At 41.0% G+C, this 23,608-nt stretch overlaps 2 protein-coding genes across 2 annotated transcripts; both read right to left on the minus strand.

The window, feature by feature from the left end:
• Window positions 1–6: 6 nt before the first annotated feature.
• Window positions 7–15,242, minus strand: gipc2 (GIPC PDZ domain containing family, member 2). The gene is made up of 6 exons (XM_071924331.2): window positions 14,726–15,242; window positions 5,290–5,475; window positions 3,327–3,507; window positions 2,358–2,470; window positions 2,126–2,207; window positions 7–1,590 (listed from the first exon to the last, which is right to left on the minus strand). Exons 1-6 carry the CDS (start codon window positions 14,996–14,998, stop codon window positions 1,439–1,441), a joined length of 987 nt encoding a protein of 328 aa, XP_071780432.2. The 5' UTR covers window positions 14,999–15,242; the 3' UTR covers window positions 7–1,438.
• A 2,875-nt stretch (window positions 15,243–18,117) lies between these two features.
• Window positions 18,118–23,030, minus strand: dnajb4 (DnaJ heat shock protein family (Hsp40) member B4). Its single transcript, XM_071924356.2, has 3 exons — window positions 22,820–23,030; window positions 20,801–21,381; window positions 18,118–19,092 (listed from the first exon to the last, which is right to left on the minus strand). Exons 1-3 carry the CDS (start codon window positions 23,028–23,030, stop codon window positions 18,862–18,864), a joined length of 1,023 nt encoding a protein of 340 aa, XP_071780457.1. The 3' UTR covers window positions 18,118–18,861.
• Between the last annotated feature and the right edge of the window lie 578 nt (window positions 23,031–23,608).

A 23,608-nucleotide genomic window follows, 5' to 3' on the forward strand; every position in this document is an offset into this window, starting at 1 on the left:
TGTTGGTTAACATTTTCTGTACTTTTATTGTGAACCAGTTGCATTCATTACACAGCAGTAATAATAGTATATCAAATTTTATTCTCTAACAAACAATAGTGATCCCTTATGGTTTGTCAAACAAAGTGCAACTGTCTTGAACTGAGCAGGCAATTCTCCAACAGTTAACATCAGTAGATGACACTACTAATAGAGTCACTATTTAATTCAGTTTGACAGTGATTTAAATAGTGCAGTTACAGTAGGTGAGTGCATTTAAGCCATTGGATTGCAAATGATCCCATTCCAGACAGACTTCAAGATGGCTGAATTAGGAAAGAACTAGGTTTCATGATGAGCCGGGTCTCAAGACAGTAAAAGTATCTTCCAGTGTATGATTTGTCATGATAAAATAAATTACAGAAAGAGTAAGCATGCATCTAATATGCCTCAATTCGTGACACACTAACAGCCTGTACAAAAAAAGCCACAAAGGGAATGTTTGTTGAATTTGTGTCGTCAACTAAAGGCGCGAGAAGACAAAACCCTCCGTTCTCCGTCTTGCTCCGTCTCTGCTATATAATCCAGCTAGATGCAAGGATGCAAGGCTTAAACTGAGATGTGTAAGGGCACAGAGGAAAAATGCAATAAAATCACGTCAAATAAAAGAATAAAAGTGACATCAGTACGTCCACGACCAAAGCTCAGAGGATTTGAGGTCATTTTAGAAAATTAAAAAGAGTGGGGAGGGGAATACAAGGTCTGCTTGACAGGTAGAAATATTGCTATAATCACTATAATTACACTAATTACATAATGCTGCCGTTTCAAAATCAGCAGCATTTTCACATAATATAAAAAAGCCTATAAAAAGCTGTCTGATACATGTGATGTGTATATTAAAAATTACCACAGCTGTAAAGAAGTGTGATTGAAACTGAGTGAATCATTTACAATTTAAGACATGTTTTAAGAGGTGTGTACGTACCATCTGTAACCAGTGTAAAAGACCATTGTTGACTAGGTTTGTTCTGACAGGACGACATCACGTGCTCCTAAAATACCGTTAGAGCCATCCCGTCTCTGAAGGGGGGGGCACACAAGGTTTAAACGACATCTGGAATTAATCACCAACTCTTCAGCATGCAAGAGACAATTCCAGTGTGGGATCTGCATTCCACATTTCATGAATATCTTTTGAAGATAACATGGAAACGCTGACATTGTAAATTCCTTATGTAGACCCCCTTTTACCGTAGTCGAAGCATCAATACACTCCATCCAAGTGCAACGCTACACCTAAGAACAAAGTGATAGTAAGAACACTTCATCCACCCCCCTTTGTGCTGGTTGAAATTTGTCCAGTTGGCTTTTGAGGATATTATGTGCCAAGAGTTGTGGAGGAGGGGAGTGTGTGTGTGTGTGTGTGTGTGGGAGGGGGGTGGGTGGCGCTGCAAACTTAAAATCGTCCCTGCTTGGCATCTCCGATGGCCCCCCAGACGTCGAAAACAAACTCATCCGGAAAGGCGAAGTCTCCGAGGGCCTCGTCGAGCGCCATGGCGAATTCATCCGGGTTCTTCTTGTCACGGCCGACCTCAACCATAGTAGCAGCTAGAGGAGAGGGTGGTTAGTTTACTGCTGGAACAACTGAAGGGTTTCATTTCAAAATTAGATATTCCTCTGATTCTCATAAATAACCTCTGATCCTTTTGATAGGTTGCAGGTTGCCTACCACTTATGATACTTTTGTTGAGTCCTAAGCACCTAAAAAGACTGAGCTTGGACATTTACTCATCTAATCTACTCAAAATGAAATAGCTATCAATTAAAAAATGAAAACACCTACTCATGAAAATATACTCACTATTGAATAGTCTGGAAGATATTAGCAACTTTAATACCTTTTATCACTAAAATAACATTTTAGAGGATATAATCACTTATTTTTGAAAATGCTGAGTAATTGAACTTCTAGTTCATTGCGCAAAAATAACGAAAATAATGTTTATTACTAACACTAAAAGTACTGTGAAACACACAGGCAAACCATCTTCTAATCTCTCAAAGCATTTCAATACAGCATTATCATCAATAACTTAATAAATATTGCCGGGGGTGACTGCAACTGATGAACATCTATACCCACCAAGTTCAGTGTCTCTGATGCCCATGTAGCTCTCCAGGAGGTCGTCCACTTTCTTCACCGCTTTCTCCTCAAATTCTGTTGGCTGGAGAAGACAAACAGAGGTTTTTATTTTTTTGCTTAGCCCTGCCTCGCTGTGTGTACATGTAACTTTCAAGGTTATATCAGGAGGATAGAAACAATTCCTATTCCGTGCTAGTGCCGCATCTCAGCTGGACCACAGAGAGAAACTCACCACCTCCTCCACAGTCGCCGGGCCCTTGGAGCGCAGTCTCAGCGTCCCCCTCCCCGTGCCGATCTTGTTGTCGTTGGCAGGTTTGGTGCCCTTCGACCTGGGCTCCAGCATTTCTGTTGATCAGAAGAGAGACAAATATTACAGAAATACACAGAGTTTTTGGAGGCAATGTTGAGTGATAGTAGGTGACTAGCATGATCAAAAGTATGAAGACTGGCCTTTTAGCAGTAAAAAGTTAGTGATTTTTATTACATGAACGGTAGATTCATAAATGGGCGGTGTTAATACGATCTCTGTATCTTAAAGCATTAAGGAGTTATAGTAGCTTCAAGAAAATCAGTTTTTCCTTATGAATATGCAAAAGTATAGTCCAAAATCTAACCAGATCATCTACCTGTGGTGTAAGTATGAAGTTTCTATCATGTACTGTTGTTGAGTTATTCTGTTCACAATAATGTGTCTACACAGATACAGACTAAATAACAGAAAAAGATTCTGTTACTTTGAGGTACAATTTGATCACAACAGCAGACATTTTTTTTCTCTGCTACTTCTGCATTTCACAGACAAGGTAACATGGGAAAAAAGATCAGTGACGATGACTGTTAGCATTATAAAACGCCTGTCACCACTGATCAGGAGACGTCTCCAAAGTGTGCTTACATAAATGCTAATGATGTACTGACATTTGTTGAGTGTTACGGTACAGTATTTATTCAATCATCCCCCATGCAAAGAAAACTGAATTACATAACAGAAATTAAATGACAACAAAACAAAGAGGAAACTGGCATTAACAACAAAACATGTACATTAAAATCAAATAATTGAGCCCTGTTGTATCTAAGTGAACAGTGAACCCATGATGTTAATGTCTGCACCAACACCACCTAGACAAATTCTTATAAATCTGCTGTACTTAAGTGATTCTGATTCAGTACATTTGTCCATATCCTGCGTCTTACTCACCAAAAGCCTTCATAGGCTCGACCAGTTTGAGGGTGAAGGACTTGTCTCTGGGCAGCTCTTTCAGCATGCGGGCGACCTCGTAGTGTCGCGTCCCCACGACGTTGCGTCCGTTAATGCACTCTACGTGGTCGCCCACGCAGATCACCTTCACCGCGTCCACAACGCTGCCCTCTTTGATACGCTGCCATGCGGGAAGAAGGGAAAGAAAGAGGGGGAACAGAAGAATGGATTGGCAAAAATCATTAAAAATACAAATCAAGTTAAGTCATTTATAAAGCACTTTTATTTTTTTTACTTTTATGAGGTTTGTCAGAAAGTGCTTTACAGAGCAACACAGATCAAAACAAGAGAGAACAAACGCATCAATAATTTAAGATAAGAGACCAAAATCTGTGTGTGTGTGTATATATGTGTGTGTGTGTGTGTGTGCACGCATATATGTGTGTGAGTGGATACGAGAGCTCCTGGGCACCAAAGCAGTCTGCAGATTTTGCTCGTTCATCAAGTTCTCTTATGCTCATAGTGGAGCCCATTGATATGAAACCTCTTGTCTTAGCAGAATACAAAAATAGTTATTAAAAATTGGTTCCATGGAGAGTAAAAAATACACTTCTGTATGAGACTTCAAAAGCTTTAAAAAAAGAAATACACATTTGCGATGCAAATCTACCCGCTCATTTAGGAGCATCTGTACTGCATGGGTTTGGGATCTTTTGAATATGAATTATACATTCTTGGCCCATTTTTCCACAGCAGGACAAAAATTCCCAATACTGAACCGGTGAGCTTCACTTTGTCTCCAAGTCAGTTTACCAATTTTGCAGTTTGAGCTTCAGGCGCACCTGTAAAAGCCCTCTGACGTTTGTTTTGCTCTAAAATCCGATCTGGTCGACAATTTCAAACATGGGACGGGTCAAAACAGTCCAGTTGTAATACATATGCTGCACTAGGCTGGATTATTTGTGTTCATAGGAGTTTAAAAGTTGTTTTAAGAAGTTTAAATCCATGTGTGACGACTCAAAGTAGTTTCAATTTCCACACTCAAAAGGTTAATCACTCCTTATTGAACAGTTGCCAGTTGAGTCATTTGACGCTGCCTTCAAAGACACACCGTCTCCTCAGAGGTTGACAAACTGCAGACGGAGTCACTGCACTGGCCCAAGACTCCAGTGTAGCGTAAACAGTGTCAGGTTATCAGGATGCAGTGCTGCTGCAGCATCACAGGATGGCACATGTGAGCAATTTGTTCTGGTAGAGCAGGTGAGACTGAGATCAAAAGCTCATTAGACCAGTCTCCATTAACAGAAGCAAAATATCACATTGAATAATAAACTCCATTGTGAAAGTAAGTTTTGAAAACTGCTCATGATATGGCAGCTGCCCCAATAAGTCAATGGATAAATGCTTTATGTGCAATTTGTGCATAACTTTCACTATTCATCAACTGCTGTCGTTTGCATCATTTGATATCCATTGTTATCATGATTTGAATATTTTACTACTGTGTATATTATAATTGGTATTATATGGGAGACATACGTACACATTACCTTGTCTTGTCATTTTATCCTTAGACAACTTCCTGTCAACTTTGGCTGCTATAGCAATAAAGTATTGAAATGAAGCAGTTTGTCTTTTAACCAAAAATGTATATGAATTAATGATTATCCCACCAGTGTTTTTCTTTTTAACCATTGTACACGGCTGTCTCATAACGGAGACATGGTCCATTTTAACAATTCCAATACTGTCTGATATGCATCAATATGGGAATAACCAAAATGAAACTAAACGTTTCATTTACTATTGCATGTCACATGTACTATTGGTACATGTGACAAGAATAAACATACCTCACTCTCTTTGTTTCATTTTATTCCCTTGTTCTCTGAGGCTCACTTTGTGCCTACTTATTTATTTACTTACTTTACTGTATCAGTGTCAGACTTGCCCTTCCCCTCACCTTTATGAAAGCGTAGCCCGCTCCGTTGTCGGTGATGGTGAGGCCCAGGGCGTCCTCAGATTTGAACACTTCCACCTCCTTCTTGATCCCTTTAATGTGGGCGAAGATAAAATCCTCCAGGCCGATCTGGCCCCCCAGCAGCTTCTCCATGTCAATCTTGTGTGTGTTCAGCGTGCAGAACAGGATCTGTAGACAAAAATGTACTTAGATTACACACATACATACACATACAAAGACACATACATACATATACAAAGACATACACACACAAAAAAAACCCCTGCACACATCTGATGAGGCTGGAGGAAGAACTAGGGCTGGGCGGATTCTTTTCTATATTGATATTATATATCACAATATGGCTTACATACGCAAAATCCTGTTAAATAATAATAATAATTAATATTCATCGCATTGAACTGCATGGTAATGCAGTCAAACCAAAGTCTGAAATCTTAAAATGTTTCATACCTCATTTTGTTTTTAAATAAAATTAGCTTGTTAACATCATTTTAGACAAGAATTATGTATCACAATATCATCATATCATCATGATATGATTCCACTGAAAGATGATACACGATAATATTGAATTATCGCTCAGCAATTAAGAACCGGTTCAAAACCAACTATTACTATTTAGAAACCTAAATTAAATTAATAGGCACTGAAGAAAATTAGGTATCATTCATACGCCTCCACAATGCTAATTATTATTCATTTGTATTTTAGAAACTGAATAGGAGGAGGCCCTAGTGTGGTGGAAAAGCCTAGAAACGTCTGTATGTTTTTTCACAATCAAAAAGAATCCCCGACTATTTTCAGACAAAGCTTGAAAACTGAGCTGGATTCAAAAATAAAAGTGTTTCATCCGAGCGCAGATGACAGAGCACTGCGTCAGCACGCTAAATACAGGAATCATCAGGGAGTGCTGTCTTTATCGAGTTATGCCCTCTTTCGCCCCACGGTGTCATCACAGTGAATCCGTCTGAGGCAGCTGTGTTTTGAGTCCCGAGGCAGGACCGGCCTGCGATGAAACAAATGGGCAAAGTGACCTTTCCTACTGTGCCAGAAATGTTGAAATCTGGCTTCACACCTTGTGGCTGCAAAGTCTTGGCAGGACAGTGGGGGGGGAAACGCGATCACCAGGAACACGATACACCAGTTGCCTGATTTAACAGCACTTTAAACTGGGCTTGGCCAGCGAAAGCCAGGAGGAGGAGCCTGGTGGTGGTGAATCATTTATTCCGCTCTACCTCACCCAGACAGAGCACACTGGGCTATTAATAGGTTCTACTTTAATCGCTATTCTTCTCTAATCATGGGACACCCACTCATATACGTGCTCTTATGCAGTTTTGTATCCAACTTGTGGGATCAGCTCCCAGGGGCTTTGATAAATGCAAAGCCAGGATTTACAGACCGACTTCCGGGTTGCACGGTCAAAAAAAGGGGGATTGATTCGTACCGGTTCATCAGGAGGATGACCTTTGTGCGCCAGTGAAGCTCTGGGCGGCAAACCCTGCCTTGTTGGGCCCCTTTTGTGTACCAACAGGCACTGTGCACACACATCAGCTGACACGGACACAAGCGTTGCCTTGGGTTACCGCAGTATAAAAGAATGGGATTAGAATGGAGGGGAGGCTGGTAGAGGTGGAAGGCAGGGAGGGAGGGAGTGAAAGAGGGGAGGAGGAGGAGGAGGCGATGAGGGGTACTGTAGCTGAAGAGGCCGCTCGGCTTGGCTAGGCTCTCTCCTTTTCCATAGCAGGCCAAACACCCCCCGATACACACACACACACACATACACACACACACACACACACACACACACACCTCCCAGGCCAGGGCATTGACTACGTGGGAGGAACAGCAGCAGACGCCTACTCGCCGTTACCATGGCTGCCGATTGCATCAAGCTGCCCCTCTCCGACACAGGAAGCTCTCAGCGCTCCTCTCCTCACGCTGCGCGGACAGCCGCTGCGTTTACACACTTAGAGCTAAGATGCAATTAGCAGCGTCACACAAAAGCGCCTGCCTCTGCTCCGCCGCCCTGAGTCACAGGGACAGATACTACATCTCCCACTGCCGGAGCCACACTGACTAAAACCTGGATAACCATGTGGAATAGGTCAGGTGTGAGGAGAGGGACTGCAAAACCACTCCAAACCAATTTATGGGTCAAAGACAATTAAGTTTTTCGAAAGAGAAAGGAAATCCTGTCCAAAATTGATTCAAAATGCAATTTGAAGTCCACAAGAATATATGCTTCATAGCTTCTAAGATGGCATTCATTCATTTTTATCAAGACTTATGCTGATCTCACCACACAACAGTACAACCCTATAGAAAATTTAGCCAAAATAATGTCTTTTTACCGTACACTAGTCTCTAAAATGCATATAACTATTGCATATAACATTGAAAAATTTTTCTTCATCAGTATGTTTGGACAGTTGCACTACCTGATATTTTTGGACTTTAGACAACCAATACTCCAACTATGAATTGCATTTCAATAAAATGAGGGTGGTTTCGGTGTCGTGGTGACTCAGTGCACTAAGGTGCAAATCATGATGTAGCCTAATTGTGACGTCCTGGGTTCAAAAATCCAGCCCAGGAACTTTGTCGCATTTCATCTCCCAATCTTTCCTGACTCTTTAATTTGAACTGTCTAATAAAAGGTGAAAATGATAGAAAATAATTGCTAAAAAAAAAAAAGGGAGAGCATGCATCCCATTAAAAAATAAAAAAAGGAGTGGTTTATCATGAAGCAGACATTGTAAAATAATATACTAAGTGCATGTAATGGAGTCCATATCTACTATAATACAGACTCTGTGCCTGCTCCTTAAATCTCCTTTGATCTACAATACCCACCTACATGTATTCTTGATAGCTACAAAATTAAATGAAAAGGGACTTGTCATGCCTGTGCTTGATGAAAGGTAAACCTAGATAAATAGACTTTAATTGTCTCCACAATGAAATATGGCCTGCATTGAGATAGTGTTGACTAAAAGCTTGGCAAACCTGTTTCTTTGGTAACTGAACCGCTGTCCATTTACAGCCTTTTCAACAGGCTTTTAATAGTGGAGGGTTAAATAGATCAAGAGGATACTATTTTTAAAGTGGGGAATAACTCATGTACAAGTGTACAAATTGGATAATATTTTTGCATTCCTAGTCTGTATCTACTACGATTTCTGTGATGTTGTTTTTTAAGTCAGTAATATGAAATGCTGATGTAAGCTGTGTGTGATTGCCCCGACATTAAGGGTGGAGGAGGTTGTGGTGAATTTAACTATTCATTCGAGGACATGTACTGAATAACTTTCTAAATAACTCCCCTAACCATGAGGGTCCATTTCTCGACAGGGGAATCACGCTCATCAGCATATAAACCAGTGTAATCATTTACCTGACTCCGGATGTGGGATTGTTAAGCATGACAACGGGATGCACTCGTGAAAATCGGAAATTCATGAGAATCAAAGCCACAAATCGCCGTACTACATGAGTGTTTTGATAAAATAATGCATTTCATTTCAATTTGCTGTAACGTTTGAGGAGTAAAGCAGATGTTGAAAGCCTACTGGCTGTTTATTCACGACTAGTAAGAGAGGGAGAAGGCTGTTCAACAACCAGAGGCCAAATTCCCTTCTCGTACATCAACACGCACATGCACACACACCCACAGCAGACAGGTAATGACAGATATAAGAGAGCTATAGGGCCTAATCTCCTTTCTTTATCAGTGGTTGTTTTGTCTCCTCCGTCACGTCGATCCTCTGAGAGACCAATGGGAGCTCATCGCCTCTGAAAACCTATTGTTGTTGTTGACCTGCGGGCTGCGGTGCCGTGACAACGCTTTCCCCTGCACTGCTGGTAAACAACCTCTTAATCGCTGTCAAACCCAATTCATTCTAATCATTGGTGCACACACACCTGGGGTCTGACTCCGCTGCTCAACACACTCCTCGCCGCTGTCAAATCCTGCTCCTCATAGGCGGCGATGGGGGGGGTGCACACAGGGAAATAGTGGTCGCTTTTCCTCACTATCTTGTTTCGTATGCACCGACAGAACAGCATTTACCTCTTAAACCATTTGTATGTCACAAGTGTAATTAGGCTGTAATTGCCAGGAAGTACTTGTTCATTCACATCATGCTGCAGAACAATTTCAGAACTGCTTTCTTGTTATATAATACACCGATACAATGACTATTTGTCAGACAAGTGGAATACTGGTTTCCACTGGGCAAAAAGATCATTCAGATTACGGTGAAAAGAAATAATTTACAATATACAACAATGAAAGCCTTTTACTGTACATAAGTAGGAAGTCGTTTTTATACAAAAGAACAAACTTGGGGAACCTCAGCTTTGCCTTTTCAGTAACAATCAAATAATCCCACCCATTCTTTTTAGAGTAGTAATCTATTTAATGCCTGTAATATAATTTTCAGTAATCCCTGGCATGTTCTGACACACTGATAGTGAAACAAAAGCAAACAGATCTGTAGATGTGGAGCTACGTGCCTTCACTAATCCTAATCCTTTGTTTGAAAACAAAGACTGTTTCTGTCTGTGAATCGGCGTGCCATGAAGATGGTCTTTTGACCGAAATATTTCTACACTGAACTTGCTGCTTGAGTGCTTTTTTCACGTTGGTACAGAACGGATGTATTACAGCTCCCATGAGAATCTCATTGTTTCATCCTCATTTAGGAAACCCACACTTGAATCAGTGGAGACCTACACGCTTAAATAAGACGAGTATGGACACCAATCAAGGTACACTGTGTTTCATATACAGTTTGTGACATATACCATAGGTAGAATAGCCTAAATAGCTTGTAAACTGATGCTTGCTCGGTTTTCAAGACGTCCATGGCATTAGGAAGAGAGTGTAGCAGCCAGGACTAATACAAACTGCAGACTCTGGCTCCATCAAATGAGATTGTTACACCTAATCCCCCGGATTAATTAAGAAATGTTTGGCTGTGAACTTGGAACAAGCCGGAACAAAATACAACTACCTGGCGCCTGCAAAACAAAAACAATACGTGCGGTTCTGTCAGACGATGGCAGCCCAGATATTCAAACTCTAGGCAAATGGCCGTGTTGCTGGTGATTAGGGAGCACGCTCACTGAGAACAGGTGGACAAGAAGCAAAGTCACACTGCCACACCTCAAACTCTACAGCTGCAATAAACAGACTTTGACCTGTGCAGGTTGAAGATACAAAAGGATCCCAGCCTTCATGTAAAGACCGCAACCATACATGTACGCCATGATGCCTCAGTGCACATTGACCAACTGCTGCATTTACTATATTTTTAGAGTAATATGTACAGTGACTAATACATGTATGTGTATTGTATGTTCTGTGGGCCTTGTCTCCTTTTACTGTTTGTGTCAGTACATGCTGTGTTGTTATGTTAGATACCAATAAGTCTCTGCACCAAGTTCACAAGGACAAATTCCTGTATATTATTGTACTTGGTAAATAAACGACTGATTCTAGTGGCATAAGTGTTAAGTGTAAAATAAGAGCTGCTGTCCAGGTAAAGCCCAACAATAGATACTCAAAGCGAAGATGTGCTATAACGCAATCTAATGTCTGTTTTGAAGGAAACTGCATTCGAGGCAAACAATGAATACAGAGGAAAGGACAACATTGTTCATTACATAGGCTAATTCATGTTAAGAGCAGCATGTACTCAAGTAACCTCGGCGTTACAAACCTACTCGTTTACAAACAACCACAGTTATGGCTTTTGTGTGTGGCTCTCTGCGACTTGGAGATCATATTACATCTCGTCTTCCAGTTTCATTGGGAGTGCGATGCCAGATTCAGCTCGAAGTACGACTGGTTTTCAGCACGGCGAAGATCCTCTGAGACTGTAACTGATTTGGCTTTACATGGTTCAGCCGTCTCAGTTATGAGTGGAAATTTCAACAGTTCTGCTCAACTGTATCCTTCAGTAATACGAGAACAGCTGTTATATCACTATGGGAAAATATGTCAATTCATTTTACTGAATTCACAACATTTTCATCATAGCCGAAATGCACAGGCATAGAAGTAACTTTATATAGACGTGTACGCATTCAGCAACCTAGAAGCGTGGCTGTATTACGTTTGACAGAAAATATGTTGATCAGTTTTAAGTAGAAAACCTATTTTGGTGTTTTGAAACCAATCAAACCAAAAAGAGAGGGAGGGAGCCAAGATTTAAACGGCATTTAAATTATTTAAATGGACACTGATGACAGCATAAGCCGAAACATCTGTCTTCAATTTGTTTTTTGAGCACAGATCACTTTTTTTCAGTTCGGCATGGAATAAAATCTCTAGGCATGGACCCTCCATTTGCTAGAAATTACAAATTATTTTCTTAATCCCTGCAAAGCCCCATTTTATTGAGTGATAGGAAGGCTTTCGTTCGACAGCACCGATATCTGCTCTCCTACTTGGTGCTGACTGGATGTGACCCCGGCTGACGGGGACCAGAGTGAGGTTTTGGTGATGTTTATGGAGGGAGGCGGCCCTGGTCAGAGCTGCTCCCCTGGGCCGTCTGTGGCTGGGAGGGGTTATCTGGTTAGATTTGAGGCTGTGCCCACTGAGCCGGACACGAGGGACTTCCTCTGTCGGAGGCTGTGGAGTTCAACAACTAACTCCATCACATCACACTCTCTCTGTCTCTTTCCTTCTGTCTCTGCCTCTCTTTGTCTCTGCGTCACCATATCTGTCTCACATGTGTGTACAGTTCAATGTCCAACCACAATCACACACACACTTTTTGCATCTACATGAGCAGATGCCAACATGGTACAGGACATCTTGATATGTTGAATTTTAGATTGCTATATTTTTGGAGCTAGTCTGGAGGCATTATTTCAGCGAAGAAAGCCTGCAGTGCTGTCTTGGATAAACAGACAAATACAGAGGCTTTTTCTCCTTATGTAACAAATAACAAAAATAACATTGTGATCCTGTATTGATCCTCGTAAGGAAATCATCTTTTCTCTTGTCCTCCTCCACAGGGAGGTCAGAGGTCAGGGACAGACAGACTCCTGGAGCTGGTAGGGATTCAGTGTTTTGCTCAAAGACACTTCGGCAGGGCAGATGGTTTCCAACACAGAGGGTTTGAACCCCAGTCTTCCAGTGCAACCTACTGTCAGGCTAATCAGCTAAAATCCAAAACGTGAAAGAATCCCTTTAGCTCCTCCGCAGTACTGCGCTCGTCTTTAGCAAAAGAACACGCTGTAAGGCATTTTTTGTACTAAAACAAGTTGAGACAGAGACAGTGAAAAGTCATTACGAATGTTATTGATAGACATGATGGAACAAATCCCCAGAGGAAAATGGCTGGTGTCCCGTTCAGAGAAAAAAGCTGCCCAGTTTGAACCTTATGAGGGACACTTTCTCTATAATTTGACCATCAGTGTGAGTGGTGACTGGTTTCACAGTTTTAGAGAAGCATCCCTCCACAATGTATGTTCCTGTATCATGTATTTCAGTATGCACTATATTTACTGTGCTGCTATGCAAGTTGCCAACCTGTCTCTGCACCAATGCCACAGAGACACATTCCTTTACATTTATTGCACTTGGCGAATCAAGTGATTGTATTTCCAAGGCTGGAAGTAACTAATGACATTTACTCACATTACTGTAATTGAGTAGCTTTTTTTGTGTCAGTTTTGTTTTGAGTCAGTAATTTTACTTACTACATATTAAATCGCAGAATACAGATTTTGTGGCTCTCCAAAAGCATCAGAAACTGGACAACCATAAATTGGCCAATTGTGGCGTAATTCACAGTGAATCAGTCATCAAAGAAGAAAAAAGTAATCACGCTTTACTTTGTTTGTGCAACAGCTATGCTGTGCTTTTCCTTATGATGCTGAAGTCGGTGTACATCCAATTTGTACATATGGTAGTGTATATATGGAGCAGATACATTAGTGTATGCTTGTGTTGGTGCATGTATGCGTATATATACGTATATGTATACATGGATGGATATGTATGTGTGTATGTGTATATACATGGAGTATACAGTACATGTGTGTAGATGATCATAGATATGTGTTTCTGTTAATATGTGTTTCTGTGTATGGTGATATGGTGTGTATAGTGTATCGTTGTATGATTGACATACGGTATTTTATCCAGAGAGTAGTCAGAGACGTTTTTCATTGCATTGGAATGCACTGCTTTTTTAATGCATATGACAATAAACTACTTGAACTCAAACTTTATTTTGTAATTTCCAATTTTTTCCAATTGAAAGAATCTAGTCTGAGCGCTGTCCTCTCATCCTTTTAGAATTGCACGGGAAAGATCACATCTAACAATGTTCTCTTTTCTAAAAAGTAACTCAGTAACTTTTACTCTGAGTAGATTTTAAATAAGCTACTTTTTACCTTTACTTTGGTAGATTTTTACACCAGTACTTTTACTTCTACCTACGTAAAATATCAGCAAAGTAACTACTTGAGTAGGACATGCTAGTACTCTTTCCACCACTGTGCATTTCTGAGCTTCAGTGTGTCAGGTGGGGAGAAGCTCCTTCACTGTCCCAGGCTGATAGCAGGCCGCCTTGCCGGCCTATCTGGTCATGACAAAAGGCAAACATACCACTCACATTTTCCTTTGAAAAGAAAAGCTTTTCCGGTCTTGGAGGAGGGCTCTGAACCTGCTTTTGTTTACAGGACCTTCATGTAGAAATGCAGAAATTGCTCTACGTGGAAGGCATGCGAGTGGAATTTACCCTTCAACAGGCTGAAAGTGTTCATTCCCTGCTTCCTAGTTTGATGCTGAATAGGCATGTAAAGGTGTATTATCTAAAACAGGCACACACTAAATAGTTAACTACTCAATGACTGCCTGTATCTCATTATATGATGCAGGCCTCTCAGATAAATGAGTGTGACCTGCTGGTGCTATGCTTTAAAATGCTGAAGGTGTGTATAGGGCGTGCCTTTACCTAAACCCCCACTGGCTTGGATACAAGATAATTAAAGTTGTCTTTTAAAGGCTAATCACTCTCCAAAAGCAACCTGTACAAACTCTCACCCCAACTTTTACTACAAGTATGCATAAAAATGACTTAAACGTGCAATTTAAGCTAGTATTGAGTCATTCAATTATATTTTGGGGTAAGATAATTCCACTTTTCGTTGAAGAAGACATTTTCTTGATACTATTGGAGTGATATGCCTTATTCCAAGATGCTTACACTTTGGTTTCTAGCAAATTCCTGCATCAAGTGAATCTGCACTGGAACCAACTGAAACTATCCCACCCTGTTGGCAGAATTCTTCACTTGCTTTGTGGGAAAACTGAACTTTTATAACTGAATACAAGACGACTGAAAACTTACTTAACATGGACATTTTGTTTTTACAACAGGTCATAACTTACCTCCGGCGGGCTTATATTAAACGCCTCTGCTATTTTCCCGTACAGTTCCTTCACGTTAGTAAATCCCTCAATCCTGCCGGTGGGGCTTCCGTGCGCGAGCTGCGTGTGGAAGACCAGTTTGGGCCGCAGGTTGGCAGGTGGAGGCGGGAGTCCGGCTCCGTTCACGGCGGATTTAGCCGCGCTCCCACCTGCGTGTCCGCCGCCCACCTCCTCGTTTTCCACCAAATGCTCCTTGGTCGACTTGTTTTTCTTTTTCCATGGTCCCAACGGCATCTTTTGCGTTTGTTTTTAGCGTAGAAAAAGTCCGTGCCGCTACTGGAGCATTGAAGTAGCTAACCTGGTGCGTTCCGAGCCTAACGTCCTTTCCTTCCTCCCTTCCTTCCTTCCTGCCTTCCGCTTACCTCGCTACGACTTTCCTCACCTAAAGGGAAAGAGGTTTGACTTTGTTTTGTTCTTCGACAGTGACTCAACCCCTCGGTGTAAATATTCAACAGGTAGGTGGTGAATATGGGATGTCTTCCTTCCGCTGATGCTTGCTAAACTCTGACACAACCTGCTGGTCCGCGGCAAACAATAGCGACACTGTTTTCACCGCGCCGTGGGACGCAGGCGCAGTGGGAGGAATCCAGGGTGAATTGGTAGGGTCACCCAATTCACCTGTACACCACCACAGAGGGGGTGTCACCTGTCCTCTTTTAAACAATTATTCAGACGTTTTTGTTTTTTTTGACAGGCTGACACATTAAACCTAAATCTCTACAAGCCTAGAATAGTGATTCTTATAGGTTACAATGACCTGAAGTTATATGTGCACACAGAAAAAGTGGGGTTCTTCCTGGGTCAGGGCTGTAGTCAAAACCACATTAGTCCAGTCCAAGTCAAAACCAGGTCCAAAGGGGGTCGAGACCAAGTCAAGACCAAGACCAGAGTAAATTAAGTCATATTCAAGACCAAAATAGGCAAAAAAAACAGTCTTTCCAAATGTAATAAATAATGCTTAGAGATAATAATGATTAGAGTAAGGATTAACAGAGATGTAGATCTCTGTCTACAGGACCAACACCCTTAAACTAATCAGCGCATGGGATTTTGACCAATCAATGCATAAAGGTTTGAATACCGTTAAATACTCTACACAGGTGTGATTCCTTAAATTGTTTATAGTGCTGGGGAGAAAATAAACAAAGGTGTGCCAGCCAGGTAGAGAAAAATGTACATTTGAAAAACATTTAGAGATAGGCAGGAAAAGGTCAAGTCAACATCCAACAGGAATCGAGACCAAGACAAGTCAAAATAGTATCTAAAAAGTGTCGAAAGTCAAAAAAGTGGTCTCACGACCAAGACCGGATTCAAGTAGGCTTATAGTTATGCTTTATACAACAGGGATTCCCAAATGTTTTCACGTCACAGACCTCCAAAATAGACACACATTAGTGCCCCCATTTGATAAAAGTTTGTCCTAGGGATCCGTATGGAAGATGGATGTTGTTGTTAATGTAGTATTAAATTGTAAAACTGTCTATACTTGTGAGTGAAAACTATGATTAGAATAACGATTCTTATAGGCTACATTCTCTAAATGGGATAGTTTCTAGCAAATTAAATTATCATGAAATCAAACTGCTTCTTGTTTTGCTTGGGACCCCCTGGAGCCCCCCCGGGGACCCCTGGAGGGCCCTGGACCACACTTTGAGAATTACTGATATACAACCTAAGTGACTCAAAGAACCCTCTGATCAGTTAAAATAAAAACAACAAACAAACTGGCAAATCATAATAAAGAACCCAGTGTGGTTCTTAAAATGTTCTTTTAATACTGCTGACCTGGACTATTTCCTGAATCCTCCTATATAAAACCCTTTTTGTTTACAGTGACTTCCCAAATGTGTAATATTGCATTACGGACTATTGGCTGACTATAAATAGGCCTAAGCAGTATTAGGAGTATTAAACTGATTATAGTCAATAGACTGTTTATTGCATGGAGGGGCATGCGTTGAACATGAGATCAAGCTGAAAGGTGGTTATCCTTTTAAAATTCATTCATACGCTTTAAAAAGAGATGTAGTGAAATAAGTTAGGATGCATTGTCCCTACCATACATGGAAGGTGCTGAAAAATGACAGTGATGTAGTGATAATGTAGTGTTTCACTCAATGATCATTATGAGGCAAACAACCATCAACATAAACAAAAATCTGTTTCTGATTCATTTTATGTTCTACTGTCTGGCATATGTTGATCTAAGAAATGTGTTGTATAGCAAAATGACTTGAACTATGTTTTAGAAAGGGTTTAGTTTCCTTTGTAAAGCATGGGGAACAAGGCAGGATATTTTTTTTGTTGTACATCCATGTAACTACTTGGTAGTGTCATGTAAGTCCATGTGGGCTGGGCATCTTGTGTGCATGACACCAATCAATCAATCAATCAATCAATCAATCAATCATTCATCAGTTTGATACTACATAGTATGATTTATACTATGAATGTCATAAAGATTTATGTCAGGCTAAAAAGTGGCTAAACGCTATTCCATAAATAAAAAGGTGGGTAAACTGAGTTAAGATGGGTTTCCCCTCCACCCTCCCTGGTTAATACCGGTTAATACCGACCCATGCATCATTTTAACACATTTCTAACACATCTCTATGTATTTTTAGGGACAGCGGTGCTATTTTAACACATGATTGTAGGTATAAAATGCATGCTGGGAAAAAAGCCAATGTTTCCAAATGTAACAGGAACACTCTGTGCATCTGTGGGTCTGCATCTGATTTTCTGCGCTAAGCCAATAGCCTATAACCAAAATCTATTTTAAAACATGAAAAATGAATGAATGCAGACATAGATAGATAGATAAATACATAGATAGATAGATAGATAGATAGATAGATAGATAGATAGATAGATAGATTTTTTCAATCCTTGGTGGATGGATAACAAAACACTCATCTGTGATATGAAATGAAAACAACAACCATTTAATATCAGCTTTTCCATGGCTTTGATAAATCCCAAACCCGAGGCTATTATTGGTTTGAAATGCCAAACTTAAAACTCCCCACAGTGAACATGAAAAATAATGTGTGCAGATGTAGGCGGCCAAGCGGGCCCCTCTGTCCTGTGTGGACTCGCCCCTCTGTGGGCCCCTGACCCATGATGAGTGATGTGGCGTCCCCTTGTGGGAAAATGTAAAGGTCTCTGTGTTGGCAGCTAATAGCCAGCAGCTGAGACCAGAAAGCTATATTTACACATTCATAGTTGTGCCAGTGGTAACTTTAAGCATTGAGGAAATTCAATCAATAGATTTTTTAATATCGATTTCTACACATAAGAATCAGTTTAAGTCTTTTAACAGTCATAAAATATTCACATTTGAATATTAAAATATAGGTTTGTTGATCAATTTAATGTGGAAATATTTATTTCAAAGTTCAAGTTTAATATCTTCAAATGTAGTTTTCTAAAAATGCACACATGATGATCCAGCTGAGATCCTTTAGATGCTTCAGTGAATCTTTGAGCACTTTGTTGGGAATAAGCTTTGTTTTAAATCAGGTTCGTCCCATTTTAATAATGTGTGTACATACATTTTTATTTTTAAGACAGCCTCCATACAGAAGCTTGTATCTCTTCATGAGAAAATAAACATAAAGGACAATTAACAAATAACAAATTTCCTTGATGAAGCCTGTCAAATGTAAATGAAAGCATGAGAGAATACTGTTTGGCACATCAGTTTTTCCCCAAGATTAGTGGGGTTATTTGGCAACAGCTCCTTCGCCGCCAAATCCTTCCAAATCCAACACAAACAAACAAAAAGATAAAGTGATTGTGGCGAGGACCCACATACATAAAATGTTTACTCTCAAATATGAACAGCCTCAACAACCATTCACTTGTACTTATATCAACTTGGCGGCATGCATGGTATTTATAAAAAACACCAAATGGATAAAAAATAGAAATTGCACATTCGTTAGAAGGGGGTCCATCTGTGAATTGTCAGCATTGTCCTTCTGTTGTGTCTTTGTGAGTGTGTGTGTATGTGTGTGTGTGCATGAGTGTGTCTGGTAAAGAGAGTGAGCGCTGGCATGCGGATATCACCCCTTGCTCTGTCCATGTCCGTCCTCCTAGGCAGGTAAATGCCGTTTCAGGACGTCCTTCGCGTTGCCGGGCAGAGTCTCGGGAAAGTTCACGTCAAACTCCACCACCAGATCCCCTCTCTGCTCGGGGTTTTTGGGGAAGGGGAGCCCCTGTCCGGCAACTGTCTTTCTCATGCCGGGTTTGATGACATCCGTGATCTTCATGTTGCACGTCTTCCCGTCTATCGTCGACACGGTCACCGAACATCCGCACAACGACTGCAAAGACATGAAGTCAGGGATGAGACTGTGCAAGGATCAGGAGGAGAGCAACCCACACATCATCTACTGTGGGCAAGAAAAGCCTCCATGAATCAGTTCATATGCTGAGATTAATGCATCAATATGTCGTTTATTCATACATGAGTGCTATGAACAAACATATACAGATTTATACAGATTTTTGCATTAATCTCAGCATATGAAATCTCAGAATATGGAAGATTAATGGAGGCTGGAGGTAGATGGTGTACAGGTTGCTGCTTGTAAAATGTAAACCGATGCATCCAAGACAGCCTTCTGTATTCCTGCTGCTACCACAGGTGCAGCATGAAAGACTCTTTGCTGCTAATCAGTGTTAACAAACATAACTTGTGCCATTTGGTGGAGATTTGCATCAAAATTGCCTTGCAGTACCATGAGTGCCAACAGTTTTAGCATGGGAGGCCCTAATTGGAATTGAACCTCAATCCCTAACAGTATTAGCAGCATTGTCTACCCATTGATCTATGAAAGACCATGTAAAACATTGAGCAAATCTTCCAATATTTCACTTTGTTTATGGTCACAAGTGTGACCATAAACAATGAGAATGAGGAAGGAATTACAGTCCTTTTCTCAGAAGAAAAGGAGCCTCATGGGACTCGAAGTCTATAATGTGATTAAAAGATGATTTCATTCATCTTTTTTCCCCAGCGTGACTCATGTCAACATCCCATGAGATGATCCAGAGCAGATTTGGTGTTGTTTTATACAGTGGTCAAAATATTCAGAGTTGATTTGATGAGATGAAAGCCTGATTGAGCGCCGGGCAGAGTAGGAGGAACCATATAAGTACATCTTGCACCGTGTGTGCGTGGGCAGGCCTCAGCCTCTCTGCCCTCCCGGTGATACAGCTCCTATTTCTCAATGTTCATGATCCAAATTACATAACTAGAAAGCCAAAGAGTCGGTAGTTCGTTACTATGCTCATTAAGCACGCCTGCACTTTCCCAGGAGAGCGACTTTTGAGTGAGACTGCCTACGTTTTATTGATCACAGCCAGGCTTTTCAGAGTTAGAGCGTCAGAGCATTTAAGCGTCACTCTCAACTAAATTTAAACTGATTCTGAATCTGTCCTCTCTATGACTAATCCATCTGTCAGACACTATTAATGCTACAACACTACACTGGTGCTATAGTCAGTAGGGTTGGGGTCAATTCATGAAAGAACTCATCAATTCCTATTGAACTGAAGAACTGGAATTGGAATTTGAAAAAACCTACAGGAAACAGAATTGGAATTGAATTGGAATTTCAGGAAGTTTAATTTTATGAAAATCTGAGAAATTGTATGTTTTTGTATTTTTCTTATCACATATCTGAGATTACACATAGTGTTGTATATTATCAATACTGAATATCATAAAAAGTTAAAGGTACCTTTCAGGTGGTATTTGATGCATAATAGTAATACATTATGATTACATGTATTTGATTTGTTTAACTGTCTTTTATTCAATTCATAATGTTTGATTTAGAATGTTTAGCGAGTCAAGACAATTCTGTTTCATGTCATTCCAATTCAGTTCGAATTCTGTTTCCTTAGCTGGGTGACATTCCAATTCCAATTCCAACTTCAGGAATTGAATTGGAATTTACCATGCATTCTCAATTCAATTCCTGAATCCCTGTTAGTGTGTGTGTGCCAAAATAGAAAAGGCCTCACCTGTCGTAAGCTCACGCGCACAGGATACACAATGTCAGAGCCTTCCCGCCTAAAGTGTGGGTGTGGCTTGTCCTTGATGACGAAAACGATGTCAGCAGGGATGGTGTTGGGCGACTCGTCTCCCTCGCGCGGGAACGTGATCTTGGTTCCTTCCTTCCAGCCCCGCTTAATCTCGATAGTGAGAATCTTATCCTCGTTGCGCATGGTCCTGCCGTCCGGGTTTAGCCTTTTGCGCGAGATCTTCATCCTCTTGGTGCAGCCGTGGAAGACCTCCTCCAGGGAGACCCTCAGCTCGTGGTGGATGGCCGGGTCCTGCTTCCGCCGCTGCTGCCCCCCGAGGCCCACGTGCCGGTCGCGAGGGAATCCGTTCAGGTTGAAGCTGGTGAAGGAGCCGAACGGGTCGTTTCCGTCCACCTCCATGTCCTCGTCGTCCCGCCCGTTGGCTTTACGCCCGAAGAACATCTCGAAGGGGTTTGCGCCCCCGAAGAAGGTGGCGAAGGTCGCGTGCGGGTCCCCGTGGAAGGTGTAGGTGAAGTTGCTGCCCTGTCCGTCACCGGTGGGCCCGTTTCCTCCCTTCAGACCTGATGGGTGGCAGAGATGATTCATCAGTTATCCTTAACACTCAACTATGGGAGAATTTTGTAGCATAATGGAATATCTACTACTTTTACAAAATGATTGACAGCACAAAATTTGAACAAATTATGGTACTTTTTAAAGGACAGTAGGGAACTTGAGTCCTTGGTGGACAAAGTATTGAGACTTGTTCACACTGGATCTTCCATATTTTACAGATATTGAATGATGAACTTCAGGTAGTGATTTTCCCTAATAGGCTACATATATTGTCATGGAACTCAAAATGGGATATCTGTACCCATCTTAGTGGTGCCTACTTTGACAAAATGATTGACAGCACAAATTTGGAACAGATGCTGGTACTTTTTAAAGGACAGTAGGGAACTTGAATCCTTGCTGGACAAAATGCTGAGATTTGCTCACATTGGATCTTCCAGATTTTACAGATATCGAATTATAAACTTAAGGTATTGATTTTTCCCCTACAATACCTCGCTATAGGCTACTGTAGGCTATATTGCTATGGAATTGGCAATTTCCCACCATTACAGCATAGGCTACATGTTTAAATAGGGCCAGAATGGGATATCTAGCTGCGTGATTTAAGTGATGCCTGCTTTCACAAAATGATTGACAGCACAAAATTGGAGCAGGTTTTTAAAGGACAGCAGGGAACCTGCGTGCTCAGTGGGCAAAATGCTGAGACTTAATTGTAGGCCTGCCCACTTGATCTTCCATATTTTAGAGATATTGAATTATGAACTTCAGGTATTTATTCCCCCTACAATATATTGTTAGGCTATGGAACTGCACGAATGTTTAAATACTATGTCGATGTGAGAAAATGTTTTTTAATATAAAACCTATGAATCTAGAGAAGAATTGTGAGCAGGTCGGTGCTGCCTTTCCTCATATCAAACGTTTCCCACCTATCACCAACCTCTATCATAAGGACAGAAAATAGAAGCTGTATAGGATCAGATATAACAGTTTTCTTACACCATATAACACAATATGACATAACTGTGCCAAAAGGCTTTGACATAATGAAGCAGATTCCATTTTTTTTTTCTATTTTTTGATCAACACCCATATTTGGTGAATATGGAGGGAGGCAGAGCTTTATTTCCCTAACAACAGGAATAACGGGAGTCATAACTGCAAACAGAGACTAGAAATATCCTCATAATAAAATGCAAAGAATTGTAGGCTCATGATCTGCCAAACAGCTGTTATCTGGGCCTGTTTGTTTCGTCCCATAACACTATGTGACTTGAATTAAAGCCAATTACTTCACATGCAGCGACAATTATATATATTGTTTTACCATCCTGGCTTCATAACGGGGTTTTTAACCGTATTTTGAAGGCAAATTAACAGCCGTCACACACAGTAACGATGCAAAAGAATGCCAGGTCTGTGCAGTAGAAACCACATTACCTTCCTCTCCATACTGATCATAAATTTCCCTTTTCTTCGGATCACTCAGGACTTCATATGCCTCGGCGATCTCCTTAAATTTCTCCTCGGCATTTGCAGCCTTGTTTTTGTCCGGGTGCCATTTCAAGGCTTGCTTTCTGTAAGCCTTTTTGATGTCCTCGTCCGCAGCTCCTTTAGAGATCCCCAGGATTTTATAGTAATCTTTCCCCATTTTTCAACCCACCCCCCCAAAAATAATAAAATAAAAAAATATGGTTGAAGAAGAGCAGCTGTAGTGTGGGGCTGGTCGACGGGCGGCTGTCAGTCCCAACACAGAAACCCTCCGGCAGAGCTCAGTCTGGTCTAATAAACAATAACAGAGAGGATGATGACCATTTACAGGCGGTTACTCAACGCTGTGGACCCTGTGCTATTTATCCGAGACTAGATGACCCTCTTTAAATAGCCGCTGCGCCCTCCCCTGCGTCCACAGCGCCTCTGTCAAGCTGCACACAAGAAACACTGCCACTTCCCGTCTGAATTTAAGTTCTTTTAAGTCTTCACTGATACAAATTTCTTGCAAATGATCATCGGCCAAGTCTATACATTCAAGTCTGCATTGACATTGGTACAACATTAGCTCTCAATATCCTTGTTAGCCTATATATTTATTTTACCAGGCCTACCAGTAGCCTATATTTATTTTATTTTACTTTAAACGTAGGCTAGCTATTAGTTTTACCTCCTTTCTGTTTTACTTATCTGTCCTTTGTCAGTCTTTTATCTCACTTTGTTTTGAAAAGTGCTAGC

The sequence above is a fragment of the Centroberyx gerrardi genome, chromosome 13 (assembly GCF_048128805.1).
Source record: "Centroberyx gerrardi isolate f3 chromosome 13, fCenGer3.hap1.cur.20231027, whole genome shotgun sequence".
Classification (NCBI taxonomy): domain Eukaryota; kingdom Metazoa; phylum Chordata; class Actinopteri; order Beryciformes; family Berycidae; genus Centroberyx; species Centroberyx gerrardi.

What these genes read in the sequence shown, in the direction of transcription:
- gipc2 (XM_071924331.2), bottom strand. Translation starts at nt 14,998, where the DNA reads ATGCCGTTGGGACCATGGAAAAAGAAAAACAAGTCGACCAAGGAGCAT. An exon ending in TTAATATAAGCCCGCCGGAG is followed by an intron (nt 5,476 to 14,725) that starts GTAAGTTATGAC and finishes TTTTGTCTACAG; the next exon opens with ATCCTGTTCTGCACGCTGAA. An exon ending in CGGCGACTGTGGAGGAGGTG is followed by an intron (nt 2,208 to 2,357) that starts GTGAGTTTCTCT and finishes TGTCTTCTCCAG; the next exon opens with CCAACAGAATTTGAGGAGAA.
- dnajb4 (XM_071924356.2), bottom strand. Translation starts at nt 23,030, where the DNA reads ATGGGGAAAGATTACTATAAAATCCTGGGGATCTCTAAAGGAGCTGCG. An exon ending in TGATCAGTATGGAGAGGAAG is followed by an intron (nt 21,382 to 22,819) that starts GTAATGTGGTTT and finishes GCCACCCATCAG; the next exon opens with GTCTGAAGGGAGGAAACGGG. An exon ending in TGCGCGTGAGCTTACGACAG is followed by an intron (nt 19,093 to 20,800) that starts GTGAGGCCTTTT and finishes ATGTCTTTGCAG; the next exon opens with TCGTTGTGCGGATGTTCGGT.